Below are 21,158 nucleotides of genomic sequence, written 5' to 3' on the forward strand. Positions count from 1 at the left end.
ACAGCCTCTAAATAGCCTGAGTAGCCAGAAAGTAAAAAAAGGACTTCCCTCCTACACTCGAGATTTTAAAATACCCACTTTCCATGGGGTAGAACTTTCCAGGGGAAGTGGGCCCAGCGGGCTGGAAACTGCAGCATGATGGGCGGCTCCTCCCGCCGCCCCCGGGGTAGGTGCAGAGCCCGCTCACGCCCCAGGCCCAGGCTGGCGGTTTCACGTCAACATCGCCAGGGCCTGGGAGTGGGGGTCCGCGGAGGCTCTGGCAGAGCAGGGCAGGGCGGGTCAGAAGTGGACCTGGGTCTTGCCGCCCCCTTATGTACTCAGAAGCAGCGTGGGGAAGGGGCAGGAGCGTCCTCCAGCGGGACCTGGCTGGGCTGGAGCTCGGGAGCTCGGGGGAGAGGGCCTCACTGTCCACGCCCAGGCGGGGGACAGGTACTCGCATGATGGCGCTCTGAACTGGGGCTTGCTTCTCTCTTACCCATTTAGAAGATCCAGCTTTGTTGAAATGCGATTTACCTGCCATCTCAGGCCCTCTTGCTGGGCGTGCGGGTCAGTGGTTGGTACTTTCAGGGTTGTGTGCACCCGGTGGCACTGTGGCACCTTAGATCACGTGCCTCGCCCCGGAGGCCCAGACCCACCGGCACCCCCACCCAGCCCTGGACCCTCTGCCCGCTTCCGGTCTCAGTGGACTCCTGTGCTGCCCTGTTGTACAAACGGAACCAGCGATGCGCGGCCTTCTGTCTCCCTTCTTTGGCTGAGCCCGCGATGTCGGGCTTTGTGTTGTACCCGTGCCAGGATGTCCCGCCTTCTTGCTGCCAGATGATACTCCGTCGTGCGATTCCCCGTTTTCTTTGTCTTTTCATCAGTCAGTGCCTTTAAGCTGGTTCTGCGTTCCTACTGCTGTGCATGGTGCAACGGACGTCTGGTGTGGGATTTGGCCTGGGCGTCAGTTTGCATTTCTCTTGGTCGGTAGAGTTAGTTGGCCATTTGGTAATAACGCCTATGTTCCACCTTTGAGAAACTGTCCGGCCGTCTTCTAAGTGACCGCACCATCTCCCCTCCTGCGGCCAGCGTGTGGGTCCACGTTCTTCACATCCTCCGGAATGCTGACCTCCCAGAGGGTGTGGCGTGCCTTCTCGTAGCTCCATTTACATCTTCCTAACAGCTCGTGGTGTCCGGCATCTTGTCACGTGTCCCAGGCCGTCTGTGACACTTCCCTAGTACAGTGTCTGCTCAGATGGTGATTTTGGAAGCAGCAGCACGCCGGCTGTACTGGGCAGGTTTGGAACGTCCCTTCTTCCTCTTTCTGGCTAAAGTGAGGAGGGGTCACTCGCCGGCGTGGAGAGCCTGGTGAGAGCGAGTGCTGCCGCCTGGCGTGAGGACCAGGAGAGCTCTCACTCCTCCTTTGACTTCTTTCCTGCCTGCTCAGCTCTTGAAATTCTCCATTTCTTCTCACGTTGATTTGAGCATTTTGTCTTAGAAACGTCTAAGACACACTCTGTTTCCTTGCCCCTTTTTCCCGACTCTGCGTTCCCTCGTCACCGCGTGGATCGACAGGTCCTGCCAAGTGACTGTGCAGGGCTTCTTGCCTTGGATGTGCCGTGCTGTCTTGGCCAGTCCCCAGGAGGTAACTTCGGCCTTTGTGTCATAAGTCTGTGACCCTCGTTTGGCTCCGTCTCCATCTGGCCACCCAGGTAGCGGCTTGAAACGTTTGCTGTATTGCTGGTGATTTGTGCGGGGCTCAGCCAGGGGTTCTGCTCCGGGCGGGCAGTGCCTGCGTGGCCCCTGCGGAGGCGAGACCGCCCACACTGGCCCTGGCCGGGGCTGCCTGACTCCTCCCTCTTGGTCCCTTGGCAGACCCTCACCCTCTGTGGCCTCTGCTCCCTCCCCTCGGGTGGGTTCTGCAGTTGGGCTCCCCATGCAGTGACTTCCCAGGGGCAGAACCAAGACCTGCTCCAAACCTTCAGGCCCCTCGACCGGCAGGGTTCACTCCCTGGGTCCTCCAGTCACAGTGGACCTCAGAGATGGGCGCAGACTCCGCAAGAACGGCATGGGGGGCAGACAGCAGGAAGTGCTGGTGGTCCCGTGTACAGACAGCCTCGCACAACTGCGAACATCCTTACACATTTGTCTGGCAAGTTTTGGGGTCAGAGGTGAGCGTCCTTGGATGGATGCGTGGCATTTTGGGGGTCTTGGGCAAGCCGTGTAACCTCTGGAGCCCACCTGGAATTCCTGCAGTGTGGCAGGGAGAGCCACATCCCCGGCTGCACCCCCACACACCTCTGTGGCCAGGCTAGCCTTCCTTCCTTCTCCCCAGTTGTCCACAAGGATGGCCTTGTCCCCGCTTTGCAGAGGAGCAGACCGAGTTCCAGGATCAGCTCTTCCCTGCCCCTGGACCTGCGTCCCTCGGGCATCTGCTGCACCCCAGGTACTGTGAGACAGCAGGACTCGCGTTGGCTGGTCTCTGGCCCCCAGCAGACGGTGAGCTAAGGCGTTGGCTCGCCTTCCGTACTCGTTCTCCAGCAGATCCCCTGTGCGGGCCTGGTCCTGCCGAGAACGAGGCCTGCCCCGTGGGCTCGTGGCCTCCCCTTCCACCACCACGCTCCTCTGTGTGACAGGCCCACGGCCTTACCAGGGTCTGGAGCTGTGGGGGAGAGTCAGAGAACAGTCTGGAAAGCACCTGGGTTTTCAGGAGTGGCAGAGGGGGAAGAATCCCTTTCCGTTCCTTGGGACGCCTTCCCCACCCTCCGCTCTCCCTGGGCTGTGTCAGGGAGGCCGTTGTGTTCAAGGTAAATAAACCTGTCACAAAGCGCCCATTCAGGGCTCTCCTGTCGTAAGGACGGCTGCTCTTGTGATGGTGCCCGGACACGCGGTCCCGCCTGGGCTCCCTGTGTCCAGCCTCACGCCCAGCTGCCTGTCTGCAGGTGAAGCCAGTGTCCAGCACATGTGGTCCGCCTCAGCAGGACTCCCCTCTCCTGCGCCTTCGGAGAAGGCCCGGCGTGCAGGAGTGCCTGGGACACACTGCGCACCGTGGCTGGGGGCCGGGAGCCTCCTCGCTCCGCTGGTGCGGCTGAGTCAGCGCTAGCCTGCGGCATCTGGCCTCGGTGTCCTGGCCTGTGATGAGAGCACTCAGTATCGTCTGGCAGGGCCTCCACTGCGCAAGGCCTAGTGCTGTTCCCTCGGTTACCGTTCATTGTTTTACTGTCCACCCCGGGCCCGTCCAGATATCTGGTCACATTTTCCTGCAAACAACGATTTTCCAGCAGAATCACCGCCCAGGTTTGTGACTTCTGTGCTAAGGTGTGGATGTTTCCTGTGGGGCCTGGGAGCCGGCTCAGTGGGGAGCCTGTTTTGACTTAGATGTGCCTGCTGCCATCTGTGTGTTGTCCAGAGCAGCCAACTGGTGCACGGATGGTCTTGGGAGCTCTCCAGGGCCAGGAAAGCCATCAAGGCACACTGGAGATGAAGACAGAGGAAATTCTTGTTTGAAAGCCATGTGGACACCCCCAAGCAAGTCCTGAAATGACTTCTAAAAGGGCCCTGGGAGGAGCAGAAGTAAATAAGTGGGCCTGAAAGGTCGACCCATTATCTCGATTCATGTTGGAGAAGAAACACAGGGACTTTAAAATCCCAGGTGGCTCTAGGGAGACGTCCTTGCTGCCAGAGCCTCTCTGTGTTATGGGCCTCTGGCAGGTCAGGAGGGGCTCCGCTGTGGCTGGCTGGGGGTGACCTTGTCTGGCGTGTGCTGTTTCGTTGGGTTCTGAGATCAGCGGCCACAGAGCATTCCCACACCAGTGCCATTGTCTTAGACCGTTCGTGTTCCTCTGACAAAAGCAGAGCCACTTTTGAGCCTGGGTGATTCTAAGGAGTTGGAATTTATGGTTCATGATTGGAGGCTGGGAAGTTCCAGGCCAAGGCATCGGCAGGCTGGGCGTCCGGCCAGGGTCCGTCTGCTTCAAGATGGCGCCTCGTTGTGTGTCCTCATCGGTGAAGGGAGGGAAGACCGAGAGGTCCAGCTCCCTCCCTGGAGGCAGGGCTAATCCACGTATGGGGGAGCCTCCTGGCCTAGGCACCTCTGAGCGGTCCCACCCCTCAGTACTGCCACCCTGGGGATCAAGTTTCAACAGGAGTTCTGGGAGGGACACTAATATTCAGACCAGACCAAGGATAGAATTCAACACTTTCTGAATCCAGTTCCAGGACTGTTGAGTATTACTTAAAAAGTGGGGTTTTAGGGGCACGGGGTGGGGAAAAGTCCTACCTCCCCCTCCTGGAACTGGTGATGTGCCCCCCGTACCTCAGAGTGTGACCTGACCAGCCAACTAAATTCTGTCTCCAGACTTCCGGACGGAGAGCTATAAAGAGGGCAAGCCGCTCAGGCTCTCTCCTCCCAGCCTGCATTACGCCGCCTGGCGCGCCCTTTCTGAGCCTGGTTCTTCGGCCCTGTTCGGGCTTCCCCCGTGGCCTGTTCATGGCCCAACGCGCTGCTACTGCGTTCTGAGTTGAACTAATTCGAGTCGCTGGCTAATACAAAGACGTGTTTCCTGTGCTGTGCTTGTTGACGTGCTTGGCGAATGTCCAGTGCGCTGTGGCTTGCTGCAGAGTGGTCATTCAGCCGCCGCACTCAGAGGCCTCCAGGCCGACGGGGGTGATGACTGGGGATGATTGGCAGTTGCTTAGTAGGAAGAGGGGACTGGGGAGCACCGGAGACATGTGCCTCATCCAGAGGGGCATCTGCTGCTTGGTTGCAGCAGGTTTGGTGGGGTGTTCTGTGATGAGCTACACCGGAGCCACGGTCATGTCCAGAAGCTCTGCCTTCTCCTGACGTTGCGAGCTTGGGCTTGCAGGCAGCCTGGTTGGTTCCACCTACCTGGACTCTGTCCCAGTGGCATAACCCTGGGTAAACAACTCCACCTTTCTGAGCCTCGATTCGAGAGCTGAACAATGGCATGGGCAAGATTATCCACCCTGTAGAGTTGTTGTAAGACTCAACGACAAGACGCTGGTCAGGCCTTTCAACCCAGAACTTGGCACGTGGTAAGCGCTCAGTGAAGAGTTGCTGCATCCCGCATCTTTTTTTATGAGCAGAGAAAACTCACCTTGATTCCAAGGAAATTGAGTTTGCTCCAGGGATGACAGAGGCTACCAGTGCCCTGGGGCAGGGGCAGTCTGGCATTATTCACCATCGTACCCCAATGCCAGGCACCACGCAGGGTTCTAGTTTAACTGACTGTTGAAGGACCCGAAGTATTAAAACTGAGTCTTCATAATTAAATGTTCATAGAGATCTTATGAAGATCTTGTGTGCAGAATATATCTACCCACCTCTCCATCCACTCATCTCCCTATCCAAACATCCAGCCACCCATCCATCTGCCAGTCTCCCCACCTACCCACCCACTCATTCACCCATTCACCCAGTTACTCATTTGTTCATCCACCCACCCACCTATCCATCTGTCCATCCTCCGTTTCCCACAGGATGAATTGTGGTCTTACCCATTTTGCTGCTGCAAGAGGTGAGGGAGAATTGAAAGGTGTTTTCTATAATACTGTGGTCCAGGAGCCCAGCTCCCAACACATGGTGGGCTTGTGAAGAAGCCGCATGACCTAGAGGTGAAGAGTGTCTGCTTTGGTGCTTGGTGCCCAGCCTGGCCACTTCCTGGCTAACTAACCTTGGGCATGTCATGGTTTTACCATGTACTAAGTGGAGAGAACATCCCCATCCCTGAGGGTCACCAGGATCGCGTGAGATGTGTGGAGCCCTGGGGATACTGCTAGACACAGGGTGAAAAAGCCAGCCACTGTCACTTTCTGCCCCCTGTCCCTCCCAGCAACACACAGGGTTCAGGCCTCAGCTGTCTTGATTACTCTTCTTCCCTCCCCCATATGTGGTGGAACGAGGTTACGAGGTAGCAGCTCCTGTCCCCTTTGTGTGTCTCTTTGTGATTCTTCTGCGTTCCTTCGCCCCGCGACTCCTGAGGGGGTCTTTGTGCCTGGGTCTTGGTCTGATGAGCCCACTTTTGAAAAACAAGTGGGCCCCTTGGCTCTGTGTCCCACAGACTCTCCTCTCTGCTGAGCCTTGGCTGTTGGGGTAGCTGAGCAGTGACCCAGCTAACTGTGGGCCTGTGTCTCTTCTCCTCTCTCACAGGGAGTCTGACCTCTTCCTGCTCGACAGCCGCACCCTCTGGGCCTCCGAGGAGGGCTGGCTGGTGTTCGACATCACAGCCACCAGCAACCATTGGGTGGTCAACCCAAGACACAACCTGGGCCTGCAGCTCTCCGTGGAGACTCTGGATGGTGAGTCCCTGACCACCGCCACCACTGGTGTTCGGGCAGGAGGTCCTGTTTGTGACTGAGGCAGGCTTTCCCCCTCTCCCACCAGCCTTTCCATCCACACCCAAAGCAGCCGCTTCCCCTGTTCAGGAGACAGGGAGGTGGGCCACCACCCTCGCTCGCTGCTCAAAGAATGGACCCACATCGGTGGGGCGGGGCATTCCTTGTGGTAGAGATGCAGAAGTAGGGCTGCCCCAGAGCTGCTCTGTCTGAACCTCACGTTGGCCAAGCTCTGAGGCACCCTGGTAAACAGCCATCTGAGTGCTGGTGCAGCTTGCCCTCCTCGTGATACCTGTAGTCTGGGCTGTCCCGGGTCCTGGGGCACAATCATGACACCCGTGGCCTCTTACCTGCCAGACTCCATAGTATCTCCTAGATGTTACCCTGAATGTCTTCAGACGCTGCCAGACGTCCTCTGTGGGACAGACCTGCCCCTGGCTAAGGACCATCGCTCCTGCCGTAGCATCAGCTCCTTGCCCGTTAGGGGTTCTGAGTCCCCAGTCCTGAGGAGTCCAGTGCAGCTGGGCCTCCCCAGGACCTGTCACTCCCCTGCAGCCCTTGCCCCGTGAGAAGGGCAGACAGGAAGATGAGTGGGGAGCTGGTGGCCTGCTGTGCCAATTTCTCCTCCCCACAAATGGTGTTTCCAATTGAATGCTAGCGGTTTCTGGGCATGTAACTTCTTCCTTTCACCAGTTTTAAGGGGAAAAAAAAAATATTTTTGTTTTCACTTATTTTGGAACAGGAAATACAGGCCCATGACCTCATAGTCACACAGTATGGGAATGTGTGACAGTGAATAGTTTCCCTCCGACTGCCTTCCCCCAGCCACTGAGTTCCACTTCCCAGAGGCAACTCCTCTTTCCTGTTACTGACTTCCTTTTCAGAGATGCTGTCGGGGTGTTCGAGGGCTTACAGGTAGATTCCACTTTCCTTTTATCCTTTAAACGACGATGAGCATATCTTCATTTGACACCTCATCTTGGAGATCGGTGCTGCCCATCATTAAACAGCTTCCTAGTTTGTGTTAGGCTGATGTGTTTTGTGACTGCGTAGGTCCATGTGCTCTGCTCTACCCTCACTGTGTGACTTTGAACAACTTCCCTAACCCATCAGAGCCCTGGCTTCCTCATCTCCAGCATGCAGGTGACGAGAGGGTCTGGGTGTTGTTATGAGTTCACATGAGAAGAGTTTTTAAAATAGTGCCTTCATGTGCCCGGCGACTCCCCAGGGATCTTGTTAAAATGCAGATTCTGAATGGGCCGGTCTGGGCCAGGGTCCTTTCCAGACAGCCCCCAGGGGATGCTGAGGCTGCAGGTCCCTGAATCATATTTTGAGTTTGGAGGACTTAGAACATGGCCTGACTACAGCACCCACGAAGGAGAGCTGCAGTTAGGGAGTTGTAGCTGTTACTGCCTTTTGGAGTGGACGCCAGGGGTTTTCCAGTTTCTTGCTCTTACAAACAGGGCTGCAGTAGCAGACTCCAGGACGCAGGTCCTTTTCCAGTGGAGCGGGTGTAACTCTAGATAAATTCCTGGAAGTGACATTGCCTGTCGCCATTGCGATAGACATTTTCAATTGGCCCTCTTCAGAGGCCAGTCATGTGCGCGCCTACCTACCTGTGAGGGAGCCTGCTTCTGCTCCTGGCCGGCTCAAGTTCTCAGGCTTGCCAGTTCTGGCTGATCTGAGGAGGACAGATGGCACCTGGAGGTCACCTTGCTCCTCTCCTGGTGAGGTGGTGCATTTCTTCCTCCGGACCCGGTTTCCTCTGCACGTGCTGTTCTTACCCCTGACGTCTGTGGATCCAGACACCAGAGCTGGTTTAATCACCATTTCCTCGACAGTTCCTGGACTCTGCCTCCTTTCCTTCCTCTCTGGGGCCACCGCTTTGGTCTGGAGCTTAGGGAAAAAATAGCCAGAATCTTGGGGCTGATTTAATGAAAGTGCCTTGATGTGCGTCTTCTACCTCTTTCTCAGCGATGGGGCAGTAGAAAGTGAGGAGCAGGAACAATTTCTAAGGCCTGTGGGGGTCTGGGTGTGTGTCTGTCCAGAATGCCCCCTCTGCCTGAGTTTCAGTACCCTCAGCCAAGGCTGCAGGCCACACAGGGGGCCTCAGAGCCGAGGACCCTGCTCTCCAGGCCTTCTATCTCCTGAAGCTGCCCCTGTCCTCTCTCCTTTCTTCATCCCCTTTCCATGTCCCTGAGACTTGAAAGGGTTCTAGAAAGAACTGGAGTTTTCCATTGTTCTATAACTGAACCTTGCTGACCACTTTCAGCCGGTAGCCCTTTTTGGGCACCTGTGAGAGGAAAATGTTGTACACACCACACGCACACACACGTCCTATTATATATTATTTCACACGTATGTTCTGTTGCAGTGCTGGGGATGGAACCCGGGGCTTGCTGAGCCACACCCCAGCCCGCATATTTTTAAATGCCTGGGGAAAATTGAAAGAAGAAAGTCTGGGGACAGAGGTGATGTGCAGTTCCCAGTTTAGTGTCCATTGACAGCTGCGTCGCCAGGTTCATCTGTTGCCGTTTTGCCCTGGGTGGCCTGCCTGAGTGCTGTAGCAGCAAAGCCAAATGTTTGGCACAGAGTCCAAGCTGAACAGTTATTATTTTCAGAAATATCATTTAAAGAAAAGTTTGTAAACTCTGTTCTGTGCCAGCATTTCTCAAACTGTGTCCCCTACAGTGTCGATAGTGCCCTAGGGATGGGCGAAGGGCTTCGTGGTCAGTTGTGTGGGGAGTGCTGACGAGAAGCTAAACGGGATTCTCTGCAGGACCTATCAGAGCCTTTATTTTGCTAGGGTCCCTGGGGAATCTCTGGACTGGAATTATGGCGTGGAGGAATTCCAAACTCATTTGGCACCAGAGTCCTCTGAGTCTCCTTTTCCCAACGCCCCTGGGGAACTTTGGGGAATGGATGAAAGTGAAGTCACGAGGTGAACGGCCTCGATCCCCCTCTTCAGAGTGACTGTTTCTCTGAACTTGCAGATACTGGCTAGCCCTGCCAACGTGACCCAGGGGGTCCTGTGTGTCTGTCCTGCTGGTTCTGCTGGCCTGTGTGGCCCAGGCCTGATTTCCTCATAGGCGACGCCAACCCTGGGATCAGTTCCTCTTGACGTCAGGCCTGTGCTCCCCCCTTTCTTCCAACACCAGATTCCTTCTGTCCCTCCGGCCTCCAGCTTCGGCCCCACCCGGGCTGTGGCTGAGGCTCGTCATCCGCTGAAGTCGCAGGGTGCAGGGCTCAGAGCTTGGGACTCTGTGACCCAGGGTGAGTCACTGCGTGTCCCTCATCTGGAAAATGGGGCTGATAATAGTTTCCGCCTCTGGGGGTGGTTGCGCGGGATCAGATGATCTCATGCGAGTGAAGTGCTTGGTTGCTTAACACGTGCTGGCCACCAGGCACAAAGGGCATTGCCCGTGGTTGCTGGTGACGCCTACCATCACCACGCAGTGGGTGTTGTCATTCATATGCCCACGGCATGGGGGAGGTCCAAGCACCTGGGAGCCCTCCAGGCTTCCTCGTTCCCCAGCCCATCTGGAGACCCTCTCCATGCCTGGCGGCCTCTGGTTCCTGTCTGCGGGCAGGACACTGAGGGCTGGGCACCTGTCCAGGTGCAGTGCATCCCCGGGGGGGAGTTTGGTGTGGTTACCCTGGTCAGGGAAGAACCACCCCCTCAGACCATCAGGGGCAAAAGGCCAGTTGGCTGTGAGTTTCTGGACCTTGGGGGGATGAGCTCAGACCAGTGAGTCCAGCATTGCTGAAGGCCAGGTGCACGGCTAGGAACATTCCGTGCCCCCCACTGTGCTGACCTCCAGGGGTGCTGATCAGGACCTCCTGGAGGCACAGCAGGAGCCATCCCAACATGTCCCCTCCAGTGGGACCCCTGGGGATGGGCCCAGGGTGTGCCTTTTCCCATCAGTCTCTTGGGTAGCTTAGGGCCTTGCTGGGATGCGCTGGCTTCCTGCCCATCTGGTCCCAGTGGAGTCTTGGCGCAGGCTGTGCCCGTGTCTGGGGCATGTGGGCTCCACTTGGGTCCTGGGTCCATGACTTTCCATCAGATACTTACACAGCCGAAAGCCCTGGGGTCTGCTAACGAGTCAGCGCTGGTTGTGGACCTACTGCGTGCCAGGCCTAAGCCAGCAGCACAGTGCCTGCCTGCCCTGGGGACCTTCTTCACTTTGACCTGGGAGCCTCCCTGTCTTGGATGGCAGCTGGGGCTGGGAACCTGAGAGGCCATGCCAGGGCTGGTAGTACCTGTGCCTGGTCCCCACCCAGGAAGGGAGGAGCCTCGTGGCATTCGGCAGCCGCTGGGCTGCTGTGCATGGAAGGAGAGGCTCCCTGGTGGCCAGCTGCCCTTGGTCTCCACTTCCTCCCATCCCTTGGGCAGGTGGCTGGTAGCCATCCAGCCAGACCCCTTCCGTCCTCCTGAGACACAGGCATCCCAAGGCTTCTTGGCCCTGATGGGAGCCCTGGTCACCAGGGGCTCGAGGCCCAAAGCTGGGATTGCACTGGCTTCCTGCCCATCTGGTCCTGGTGGAGTCTGGGGCCAGAGGTGCCCTTCCGGACCACCCAGGAAGCCTGTGCTGCTCCCGCTTCTCCAGCTGTGGCCCTCCTGTTAGTCACCGCCGCGTCCCAGCTGGGCTTTGCTCCGGCCAGCGTGCCGCCTGCGTGGGAGGGAGCCCTGTAAACCTTCCGGGCACCTGCGTCTCCTCTCTCCTCGGAGGTGGCCGGGCAGCACGGCCTCATCCCCCCAAGGGTGGCGCCTCAGGAACAGGACTGGTTTCTGTTGGTCTTTCCCTCTGTACAGAAGAGTGGGGAGGTGACCACTGCCATGTCCTGTACCCCGGCGGGAGCTGGACAGGGCGAGTGGAGCACAGCCCAGTCAGGGCAGGGAGGAGTGCAGAAGCCAGGCCCGAGCTGCAGGGGGCCGGGTGGCTCCAGGGCCCCCCGGCGTTCTCCCTGCCTGTCCCTTTGTCTGCTCCCTGGACACAGTGCCGCTGCTGTGCCTGTGGTCAGTAGGAAGAGGGTGAGCTCTGGAGGCCGCTGAGCCCTGGGTGGCTCTGTGCCCATGGCCTTAGGTTGGGTGGTTTTTGTGATCACCGTCGATTCGTTTGGTCCTCACACTAACCCTGCCTGGGGAGCCCCGTTGTTACCACCTCATTATGCCAACCAGGAAACTGAGGCTGAGAAAGTGGAGGAATTGACCAGTCCAGGTGGACTGGAGGGTCCCACTCCGGTCTCCTTGCTCTTCACCGGAATGTGGTCACCGGGAGCCAGGTTTGGGTGGGGCTCAAGGGGCAGTGCCCGGCAGGGTCAGCTGGACATGTACCCGCACATGCTGGGTCCTACTGGCTGTCCTCACTGCCCCCTTCCCTGGGAAGAAAAGAGCCTTTTAAAGAGCCCTCTCCAGGGCTGGCGTCCTGGATGACTGTCCGGGCGGCATGTGACTTCCCTGGACTCCTCTTCCACTAAAAAAAATTAAAAAGTGTGTTTTATGACCGTGTTGATATAAAGATGGATATAATCCTGGCTGAATTAAGCATTAAAACATTTTCTTTGATACTCAAAGTTCATGTTTTGTCTTATGTTTTAAGGGATATTAAAATATTTTCATGGACCCTAAATGTACGTTGGCTCCCGGCCCCACATGCTGGGACGGGAGCAATGTGGTTCTCTCCGCTGCTACATCTGGTTGTTAGCAACGGCTTGCTGTATCTGACAGCCTCTTGGCTCATGTTGGAATCACGCATATTCACTCAACAAACAGCCTGAACAAGACTAAGGTTTGGCCGTCACGGGGCTCACGTTCTCCCACGAGGAGGCAGTGAGCAAGGGTCCATGCTGCAGGAGAGGGTGTGCCCGGAGTCCTGCATGCTGCTGAGAGGACTTCCTGCTGCCCTTTCAGGCCAGTAGCCCACTCTCCTGGTGCTGCTTTCCACCTCCAGAGTCTGCTGTGGAAGCACCTGCCCCTTGGTTCCCGAGTGGAGGACTCCAGCTTCCTGTCCTGGCCCCTAAGGTGCAGGAGGGGGTGCTATCGGCCTCTCCAGGAAGAGGTCTGGTGGCCCATCCACCCTCTCCCACGTCCTCAGGGACCCATTGCTGCAGTACCTGCTGTGGCACATGTCCTCCAAGGCCAGGTGGCATCTCCTCCCGCCCGGCTCTGCCTCCGGAAGTCGGCCGGCTCAGATGTGTGCTCCAGCTGGACGTGCCTGTCCACTGCCCTGACCTCTGTCCTCCGCGTGCGTCGCACTCCTTGACCACTGCAGAGGTGACCGGGTGCGACTGAGGGACGCTGAGGGGTTGGCGGGCATGCCCTGGGAAGGAAGTGGAGGCGAGCCGCTGGCCTGGGTGCCGTCAAGCCGGCTGCCGACCTCCGTCCTCGGGCAGCTGGCCCCCAGGTGCCGTTGCTTTGTGATTTCTTCACTTCCTGTTTGTCCAAAAGCTGGAGAGGGAGCCAAAACAGAGGCCTGGTGACCCAGCAGCTGGGATGGGTCCTCCAGGGCTGGGTGGGCAGCGGTGGTGAGGACGGAAGTGGGTCACTGGGGCCAAGCAGATGTCGCAGTGTTACCCGTGTTCTCACTTGTCACTGGAGCTGTGGCTCATCAAGAGAAGTGGTCAGAATTAAAGTGTTTTCCACCATTAATGAGGACCACTCTCGTGCTGTGGGCCTCAGAGGGGCAGCTGATGGCCTCGGGCCTGGAAAACAAAGGGACCACAGAGAGCCAAGACTGCCTTCTCCGGGCTGGGCTGCCAGGGGCTCCCACTGTGCTCCCTGCCTCCCTCCGGGATCTCTCCCAAGAGCCTGCTGGTGCCCTGGACCGGGCTTGCTGGTTCTCGCGCCACTGCCCAGCCTGTGGGTGGGGCTGAGGGGCACCTGCTGGACCCTGCTAGACCCCTGTGTCCGCCTGGCTCAACCCTGCCAGCCTTCCCACCATGCGGTGGTGGATCCTTCCCACAGGCCCCCATAGCCAGGCCTGGCATCCTTTCTGGATTGGGGGGTCCCCTCCCAACATCTGCCTGGACTCACTGACGGATGACGGGGTGAAGTGTGCTCAGTCACCTGACCCCCGCGTGCGCTCACCTCTGCCTGCCGATGCCGTGCAGTGGGCCGAAGCAGACTTCCCTCTGTGACCTTTCCCCGCCTGCTGCGAACTTGGGTCACAATTCCTACGTGGACCCTGCTTACCAGTGCCTGGCACTGAGCAGACGCCCAGTAAGTGTTTTTTTAATTTTCATTGAGGACCAGTAATGGAGAGAATGGACTCTACCTAGAGGCTCATGATGGAAGCCGGGCGTGTCCTAGCTCGGGACGTGGATGGTTTCCTCGACAAGCCTGGAAGTGAACTGGTCTGAGGTTGGTTGAGAGGGAGCTGGCAGGTCTCTTCTGTGGTGTGCCAGGGTGGGCGTTTAGACTTTGACAGCACTGCCCTCAGTGGGAAAGCAGCCAGAGACCATGGTGCACACAGTGTGCACTGGCAGGATTCCAATAAAACTTTATTTGGAAAAGCAGGCAGCAACTGGATGTGACCTGCAGCTGGTTTGCTGACCTGGGCGAGAGTGTCATTGGAGTCAAGCTTGTCCCTGCTGGCCATCATCCCAAATGTGCTAGTGTTTGTCCTGGGGCACATCACGCGCCGTCGATGAGAGGGCTGCCTCCATGTCCCCAAGGATGGAGAAAGGCAGCCTCTGGTGGGCAGGGTAAAGGACATTTATCTCCCCTGTGCCTGCCTTTTAGGAGGAAGGCACTTCTAGAAGCCTGCGGTTCCTGACCCCAGAACCAGTCACCAGTGAGCAGGAAGGGTGGAGGAGGGAGAATGGGACCAGGGCCCGGCGTGGCTGTGGGTCTGCAGCTGCTTCTGCCTCACTGCCTCTCTGGGCCTGCCCTCTGCACTCAGCCTGAGCCACCAGGGCCGGGCACACGCCTTCCTGGCCCCTTCAGACTCCTGTGGGGCTGAGGGAAACGGGTGGCATGGGGGATGGCTCCTGCTCCACACTGCAAGTCAGGAGAGGGTGGCTCTGATCATCGTCAGAACTGGAAGGAGCCCCAGGACCTCACCAGGCGGATGGCTAAGTGATCGTGGCACCCGCAGCGCGGGGAACCCTGGGCGATGCAGAGGACAGAGCACGGGACTGGCACCATGTGGACGGAGCTGGTCGTCATGCAGGCTGATGGGTCTCACTGGAGGCTGGAGGAGGCGGGTTGCAGGAAGGTCTCAAACGGACAGCCAGAGGGAGGCGCCAGAGGGAAGGCTCTCAGCCAGGACCTTTGCCTCCCAGGGGGCGCGTGCAATGTCTGAAGGCGTTTGGTTCTCACGGCTGGGGGCGCTGCTGCTGACCCCCTGCTGCAGTGCACAGCAGGGCCCCCACGGTCATCAGGCCCACTGTCCACAGCGCGCACTCTCTCTGGCTGCCTCACGGGCCTGGCGTTTGTCTCCACTTCCTGCTTCCGTGAGCATCGCTGCTCTGAACTCTCACGTACAACTGGTCATGTGCCCCGGGCTCAGTTTCCCTGGGTGTGTACGGAGGAGCGTTGTGCCCTGGAGGAGTGTCGGTGGGTCACGGGCGCTGCCCGGTTGGCTTCTGTGAGGCGTTGCCAGCCTCCTTTCTGTGTCCGTCTTTGTTGAAGGCAAGTGAACCTCTGCTCGGGTGTCTTTCAGCCACGTCTGCTGAGGGTCTGCTCCTCATTGGGCCCAGCAGGACCTGCACCTACGTCCCCTGTTGTCAGTCACTGAGAAAGGGACAAGAACAGCCCTGAAAACCAGCCAAGACTCCACCACCAGGGACGGGTGTTCATCTTGCTGGCCGACTCGAATTCGCCTCTGGTGTGACCCCATGTCTTGGTGATGTCGTGAGAGACCCTGTCTCTTTGCTGCTCCTTTTGGTCAGCTTTGGTTGACATGGCCTCCCTGTGGCTGGTCCTAGGACTCCATGCATGTCTCTTCCCTCAGTCCTGTTTGTAGAGAGAAAATTACTTCTGAGAGTTAGAGTGGGATGTTTTCTCTTGCATTCGCTGACTGAATTGGGTCACATATTTATCCCTGAGCCAGTGACTGTTCCAGAGGATTAGTAGCCTCTTATTAAGCTGCAGGGCCCACCCTTCAGGCCAGGTGGAGTCGGATTATTGCTCAGCTGCCTAGATGAAGTGGTTGGTCACCAGGTGGAGAGATGGGCAGGGCTCCTGCAGGTGAGGAACTCAAGGCCCTGCAGGTGATGTGTCAAGCCCTTGCAGCTCTCCTCTGTCCCCTGTCCCGCCTTTGCTCAACTGATCCTGTGGGTCCCTGGCCAGGCCCTCTCGCCGTGGTGCACTCTGTTCCAGCGCTTGGACTTAAGGTGTCTGGAACAGCACCAGGTTTTCAGGTCAAGTATTTTTATTTCGCCCTAAAAGCCTTCCAGGGGGGAAGCACGATTCCCAGGGGCTCAGCTTTAATGGTTTCTTTTATAGAATCATTCAAGTTATAGGTGGATGAACTCAAGGAAACCCTGCTCAAGAATGCAGGAAAGCCCGCGCTTAGAGGGGTGGAGGCCGGGCTGCGGCAGACGGAGCGGGTCTGCTCCTTTAAACATGAGCTGTTGGAAAGCAAAGCGACCCTCCGGTGCCGATCTGGTCTTGAGAGATTTCCTTGACTCCTGGCCTGTCTGGGGAACTCCAGGTGGAGTTAATTCCAGATGTGGACAGGCCAGGGCCCTCTGGGGCTGTGGTTCTTGTGGCCTTGACCCCTCTCCTCTGACTTGGGGGCATCCTAGCTGTGGTGGTCAAGAGTTCTCAAGAGTCCTGATGCTGGGTCAGGCACAGTGGCACAAGCCTGTAATCCCAGTGACTCATGAGGCTGAGGCAGGAGGATCAAAAGTTTGAGGCAACTTTCTAAGATCCTATCTCAGGATTTCAAGAAATAAATAAACAGGATTCGGGTGTAGCTCAGTGGTAAAGTGCCCTGGGTTCAATTCCCAGCAGCAGAAGGAAGAAAAACGATTCCAGATTCTCCTTCAGCCTGACCTGGTTCATGTTCTGCATTGTGGCTCCAAGTTGCGTGTCCTTGGGGGAAGCACTCCTTGTCCCCAGCTGTCCCCAGCAGTCCCTGGCTGTCCCCACGTCAGACAGGCTTTGTTTACATCTGATGCTTCTTTCCCCCTTGGAACACGTACCCCACCCAGAGCTGACACTAACTATGATTTCCAAGGGCCTCGTCATTGTCCGAGCCCAGAGACTGCCAGCCGTGCTCAGGCCCTGTGTCCAATCTTGGGCAGAGCACAGGACATGGGGACCCTCCCTCCACTGGTTGGTCCCGTGTCCTCCTGGTGTCCTGTCCTCCTGCCCAACCCTTCCAGGTCCTTCCTTTGAGGCACTCCTGTGCAGTCTCTGCTGTCGCCCTCCTCAGTGGGCCCAGCTCTCACATTGGTCATTCAGCACACACTGTCCCTGGGACGCTGTCTCCTGTGGACCCCACCTACGGCCCGAGCGAACCTTTGCCGAGCTCCTGCCGATGCAGGGGCTCCCGGGGGTCTGGCGTTCAGGCCCGTTTTCCTCCTGGTGTGCCCGTGCCCCTGTCTTTACCTGGCCTTCCTAGGAGGGCAGCCGAGGCTGGATGGAGGCCCACCTTGGCAGTCTGGCTTTTTCTGGAATCACGTCTTCAAACACCCTATTTCCAAATAGTCACATCCTGAGGCTCTGACGGGACCTCTGGTCGACCCGGTGGACCGCTGAGGCCAAGCCTTGCTGTTGCTCACAGGACCTTGCTAGTGCCAACCCTGCCCGCTGCCCCCCCGGCTGTCCCGCCCACCTCTAGACAGCTGCCAGCTCCAGACAGAGCCTTGGCGGGCTCTCCTCCTGGTGGTCCTCAGATCTCCGCTTGACGGTCCCTCTGCAGCCGTTAGGGCTGTTGGTGGAGGTGCCTACCCTCCTTGGCACCGAGCAGGAGTGCCCCTTCCACATCAGGTTGACCACCTGACCAATTTCGGCCTTGGCAACGAGAGTGGACTGGGGTGCCGCCGGTATGGGGCCCTCTGCCGACCGCGGCCGGCTCGCCGCCCCCCCAACCCCCCGCCTGCTCTCCTCCACACCCGCTGACCCCACTCAGCGCCCAGGTGCCTGCTGGCCGCCTCCCCAGTGTGAGGTCGGGGAAGGGCATTTTCTCTTTGCTCAAAGCTGTTTCCAGGCTGATAGGACGGTCCCTGGCCGTGGTGAACTGCTGCCGGACGTGCCGGGTGGAGGAGCCCTGATGCCTGTGGACGGCAGGGCAGCGCGAGCAGCTCGCGTCCTCCCGGTACCCACCGGCGTGCGTCTGGCTGTTCCTCCCTAGGGCAGAGCATCAACCCCAAGCTGGCGGGCCTGATTGGACGGCACGGGCCGCAGCACAAGCAGCCCTTCATGGTGGCCTTCTTCAAGGCCACCGAGGTCCACCTCCGCAGCATCCGGTCTACTGGGGGGAAGCAGCGCAGCCAGAACCGCTCCAAGACGCCCAAGAACCAAGAAGCGCTGAGGATGGCCAGCGTGGCAGGTACGCCCAGCGCGGGTCACATGGACCCCAGGACCCCAGGGGGCCCACGGAGCCCAGCCCAGGAACCACTCCAAGCCAGCGTGGGTGCCCCAGGGATGGCTGGGGGCAGACCCAGCAGGCACAGACCCCAATGCCTGCCTGCCTGGAGCCGGCCAGCTGGTTATTAATAAAGCCAATAAGTCAGTTTCGAAATGCAAATAGAAAAACTTTAGCACGTCAAGATGCAGATTGTGGGAATTCCTCCTTAGGGGAAGGCCACCTGGGAAGACCGGCAGCAGGCGCAGGGTGCTCCCTGGGGAGGTGGCGCCCTGGGAGGGGAGGGGACGCGGAGGAAGACTGTATCTTTCATTTTGTTTTCATTTTGTTTCATTTACTGCATCTTTCATTTTGTTTTCTGAAATGAAAAATATTGGTTACTTAAAAAATTTTGATTTTTTTTAAAGTGATTCGATGACTTAAAAAAATAGGGGCAGAAAGTGTTTTTGAATGTTATTTGGTATACTTTTAGGTTTGTTGGAAATCTTTCATTACTATGAAAAAAATTAAAAATAGAGGTAATATCTTCACTGAAAGAAAGACAAAGATTAGTAGAAGTACTGAATGTAAGGCATCCCCAAAGGAAATGGCTGGGGGTGGCAGCATTTAGGTCATCACCGTAGGGTGGGACAGCTTTTGGCAGTTTTAGAGTGTTTTAGAGATAGGTGGCTTCCTATTCTACAGAGAGATAAATGGGCTCAGAGATGTTAAGTAAGGGCACAGAGTAAGTGGCTGTGCTGGAATTCGAACCCCAGGAGCAGACTGGCTGTCCATTACACTGGACCCATGTCCCCTGGAGATACCTGCCTGACCTGGATGAGCTTGGTGCCCTCAATAGTCCCCTTGAGTTTTTTGACAATTCACCAGGCATTCGCTGAGGCCATACACAAGCCTGGCCTTGTCTGGGGCTTTGGGACCGTGGCTGACTGGCACGTGGTCCCTGTCCCCCCAGGCTGACTGGAGAGTGGGTCACGGATGGCGCCTGGTGGCCTGGGTTGCTGGGATCAGGATGTTGCACCTTGATCTTGAGTTAGGGGCCTGTGGAGACCGTGGCCAGCCCACCTCATGCTCCCCTGCCCTGGAGCGGTGCCCGTGCTGGTGGGAGATGAGCCTTCGTAACCTCCCAGACTGAAAGGAAGTCAGCTAACGTCGCCAGCAGACGGTTTCCAGGGGACTGGCGACGGCCACCCAGATCCTAGGGTCCCAGGTTGTGGCTGGAAGAAACCCCCGTCCCACCCTCTTTCCAGGTGACCTGCTGCTCTTTCTCCGACTCCCCAGGGGGCTGTGGTGAGAGGTAACGGCCCCTTGACGTCTGTCTTCACTGACACGGGAATAGGGCAGGAGAGTGGAGACCCCTTGAATCGCTGTCAGCTGGCCTTGGTGGGGGGATGACCCTGGCTTATCCTGGTGGCTTAGTGAACTGCAGTCTGCGAGTCCTTTAAGGGGGACCTTTCCTCCTGTGGGCAGAGGTGAGGACAGGTGGATACTGCTGGCCCTGGGGACGAGGGGACCTGAGCCAGGAAGAGCAGGTGATCTCCAGAAGCTGGATAAGGTGGAGATGGACTGTCCCCAGAGCCCCTAGAAGGCAGGCCGCCTGCGACACTCAGACTTTACCTGGCAGGCCCGTGCTGGACTTGAGCTCCCGAGCTGAAGGACATGAGCAGTCTGTTGGTCTGGAGCCGCTGTGTGGTGGTGCGCACCAGGGGTGGGAAGGCGCTGGCTGTGGCTGTCCAAGTGGCCTCTGCTGACGAGCTGGGTGTCCCCCTGGGCCTGGGGCGGCAGGACCCCCCGACCCACCTCACGCTGCCCACAGCCTCTCCTGCCTCACCTGGCGGGGCCCAGGGGAGGCAGCCTGCTGGGACCGGAGGCATTTTTGAGAGCAGGGCTTCCTGACCCCAGGTGGACGCCAGTGGCCCATGTGGCTGCAGAGTGTGTGCAGGGTTTTGCTTGGACTTGTTTCTGGCGGGTGGAACCTTTTATAGGCTTCTTGAAAGGGTCTGTGATTCCCTAAATCAAAGGCCACCTGATCCCTTCCTTCATATGGGGGCCTCCTCTGTGCCGGGCCCTCGAGGCTGGGGTTCAGCACGAAGCTCAGCAAGGGCTGCCCCGGAGCTAATTCGAGATGGGGGGAGGTGGATGTCACTCTCCTTGCGCGGTGAGAGGCCCACAGAGGGGGACAGTGACTTGGGACTCAGGTCCATGCTGGGTGCAGGGAAGCCGTCCCCTGGGCAGTGAGCTGGGGGCTCTGACCAGGCCAGCTGTTCCCAGGTGTGCCGTAGGCCACAGGCCTGCAGCTCCAGGGCTCGTGTGCGAGGTCCCCCGGCACCTGTGGCTGTGTGGCTGTGGCAGGTGTGTGTCCTTCCCTGTGCTGCTTCTCAGATTTGAAATGCAGCCCAGGAGCTCGCTGTGTGCAGTGGGGAGGGAGATGGATCTGGCCACTCTGACGATGGTGAGTGGTGGGCATGGCTTCGGCTCAGCGTCTGGGGGCTTGGCAGAGGCTTCCACAAACCCCCCAGCTGGAAGCACTGGTGAATTCCATCCCAGCAGGCTCTGCCCTGGAGCCCTGTCGGGGCGCGTTGGGAACGAGGCCTCGAGGTCCTGGCCTCCCACACCTGTCCTCCCGCTGGACCCTCACCTCCACGTGGCAGCTGTGCCTCCTGCTCCTCCCTCCTTCCTGTGAATTTCAACCCCCTGGCCCTGTTTTAAGTTCTGCTAAACACGGCCTGGAAGTTTAATTAAAAATAAACCACCACCCGGGTCTGGCCCCACCCCGCTTAGGAAGCCCGCTCCCGCCTGCTCGGCGTGTGTGCCCGTGCCTTGGCGTTGCTCCCTCACGTGACGCGACAGGCCGGGAACCCTGCTCCGGGGCCACGCAGGCTGCACCCTCTCTCTCAGGCGTGCAGCCTCGGTGTGGGGGTGGGGGACACAGGCTGCAGCCTGCCGCCTGCCTGCAGGCCCCGCCCGGGCCCCAACGGCTCTTCAGATGGCGTGCTTGGGGTGGAGGACCTGGGTCCCTCGCCCCGCTTGGGCCCAACGCCCTGGAGATGAGCCGTCTCCACCAGCCGACCCGTGGGGGTGGCAGCTGGGTCTGAGCACTGGTCGTGACTTGCTGGCTGCTTGCTGCCTCCCGCTCTGCCGTGCGGGCGCGTGGGACGGCCTGGAGGACCAGGGCCTGGGAGCCTCGCTTCTCCAGTCCCTTGCTTCTCTGCTACGAGGTCCTCGTGAGACACAGGAATTCCAGCACTTTCTCTGGGGACATTGAGGATCCCAAGAGCCCAGAAGTGCAGA

General features: G+C 58.4%; 1 protein-coding gene across 1 annotated transcript in view; it reads left to right on the plus strand.

Annotated features, from left to right (window-relative positions):
• Positions 1 to 21,158, plus strand: part of Bmp7 (bone morphogenetic protein 7) — a 71,467-nt gene that overhangs the window by 42,662 nt on the left and 7,647 nt on the right. The window contains exons 3-4 of the mRNA XM_047541703.1: positions 6,149 to 6,297; positions 17,637 to 17,834. Of these exons, the coding sequence (XP_047397659.1) occupies positions 6,149 to 6,297; positions 17,637 to 17,834 (347 nt within the window). The remainder of the gene's footprint in view (positions 1 to 6,148; positions 6,298 to 17,636; positions 17,835 to 21,158) is intronic.

The sequence above is a fragment of the Sciurus carolinensis genome, chromosome 2 (genome assembly GCF_902686445.1).
Source record: "Sciurus carolinensis chromosome 2, mSciCar1.2, whole genome shotgun sequence".
NCBI lineage: Eukaryota > Metazoa > Chordata > Mammalia > Rodentia > Sciuridae > Sciurus > Sciurus carolinensis.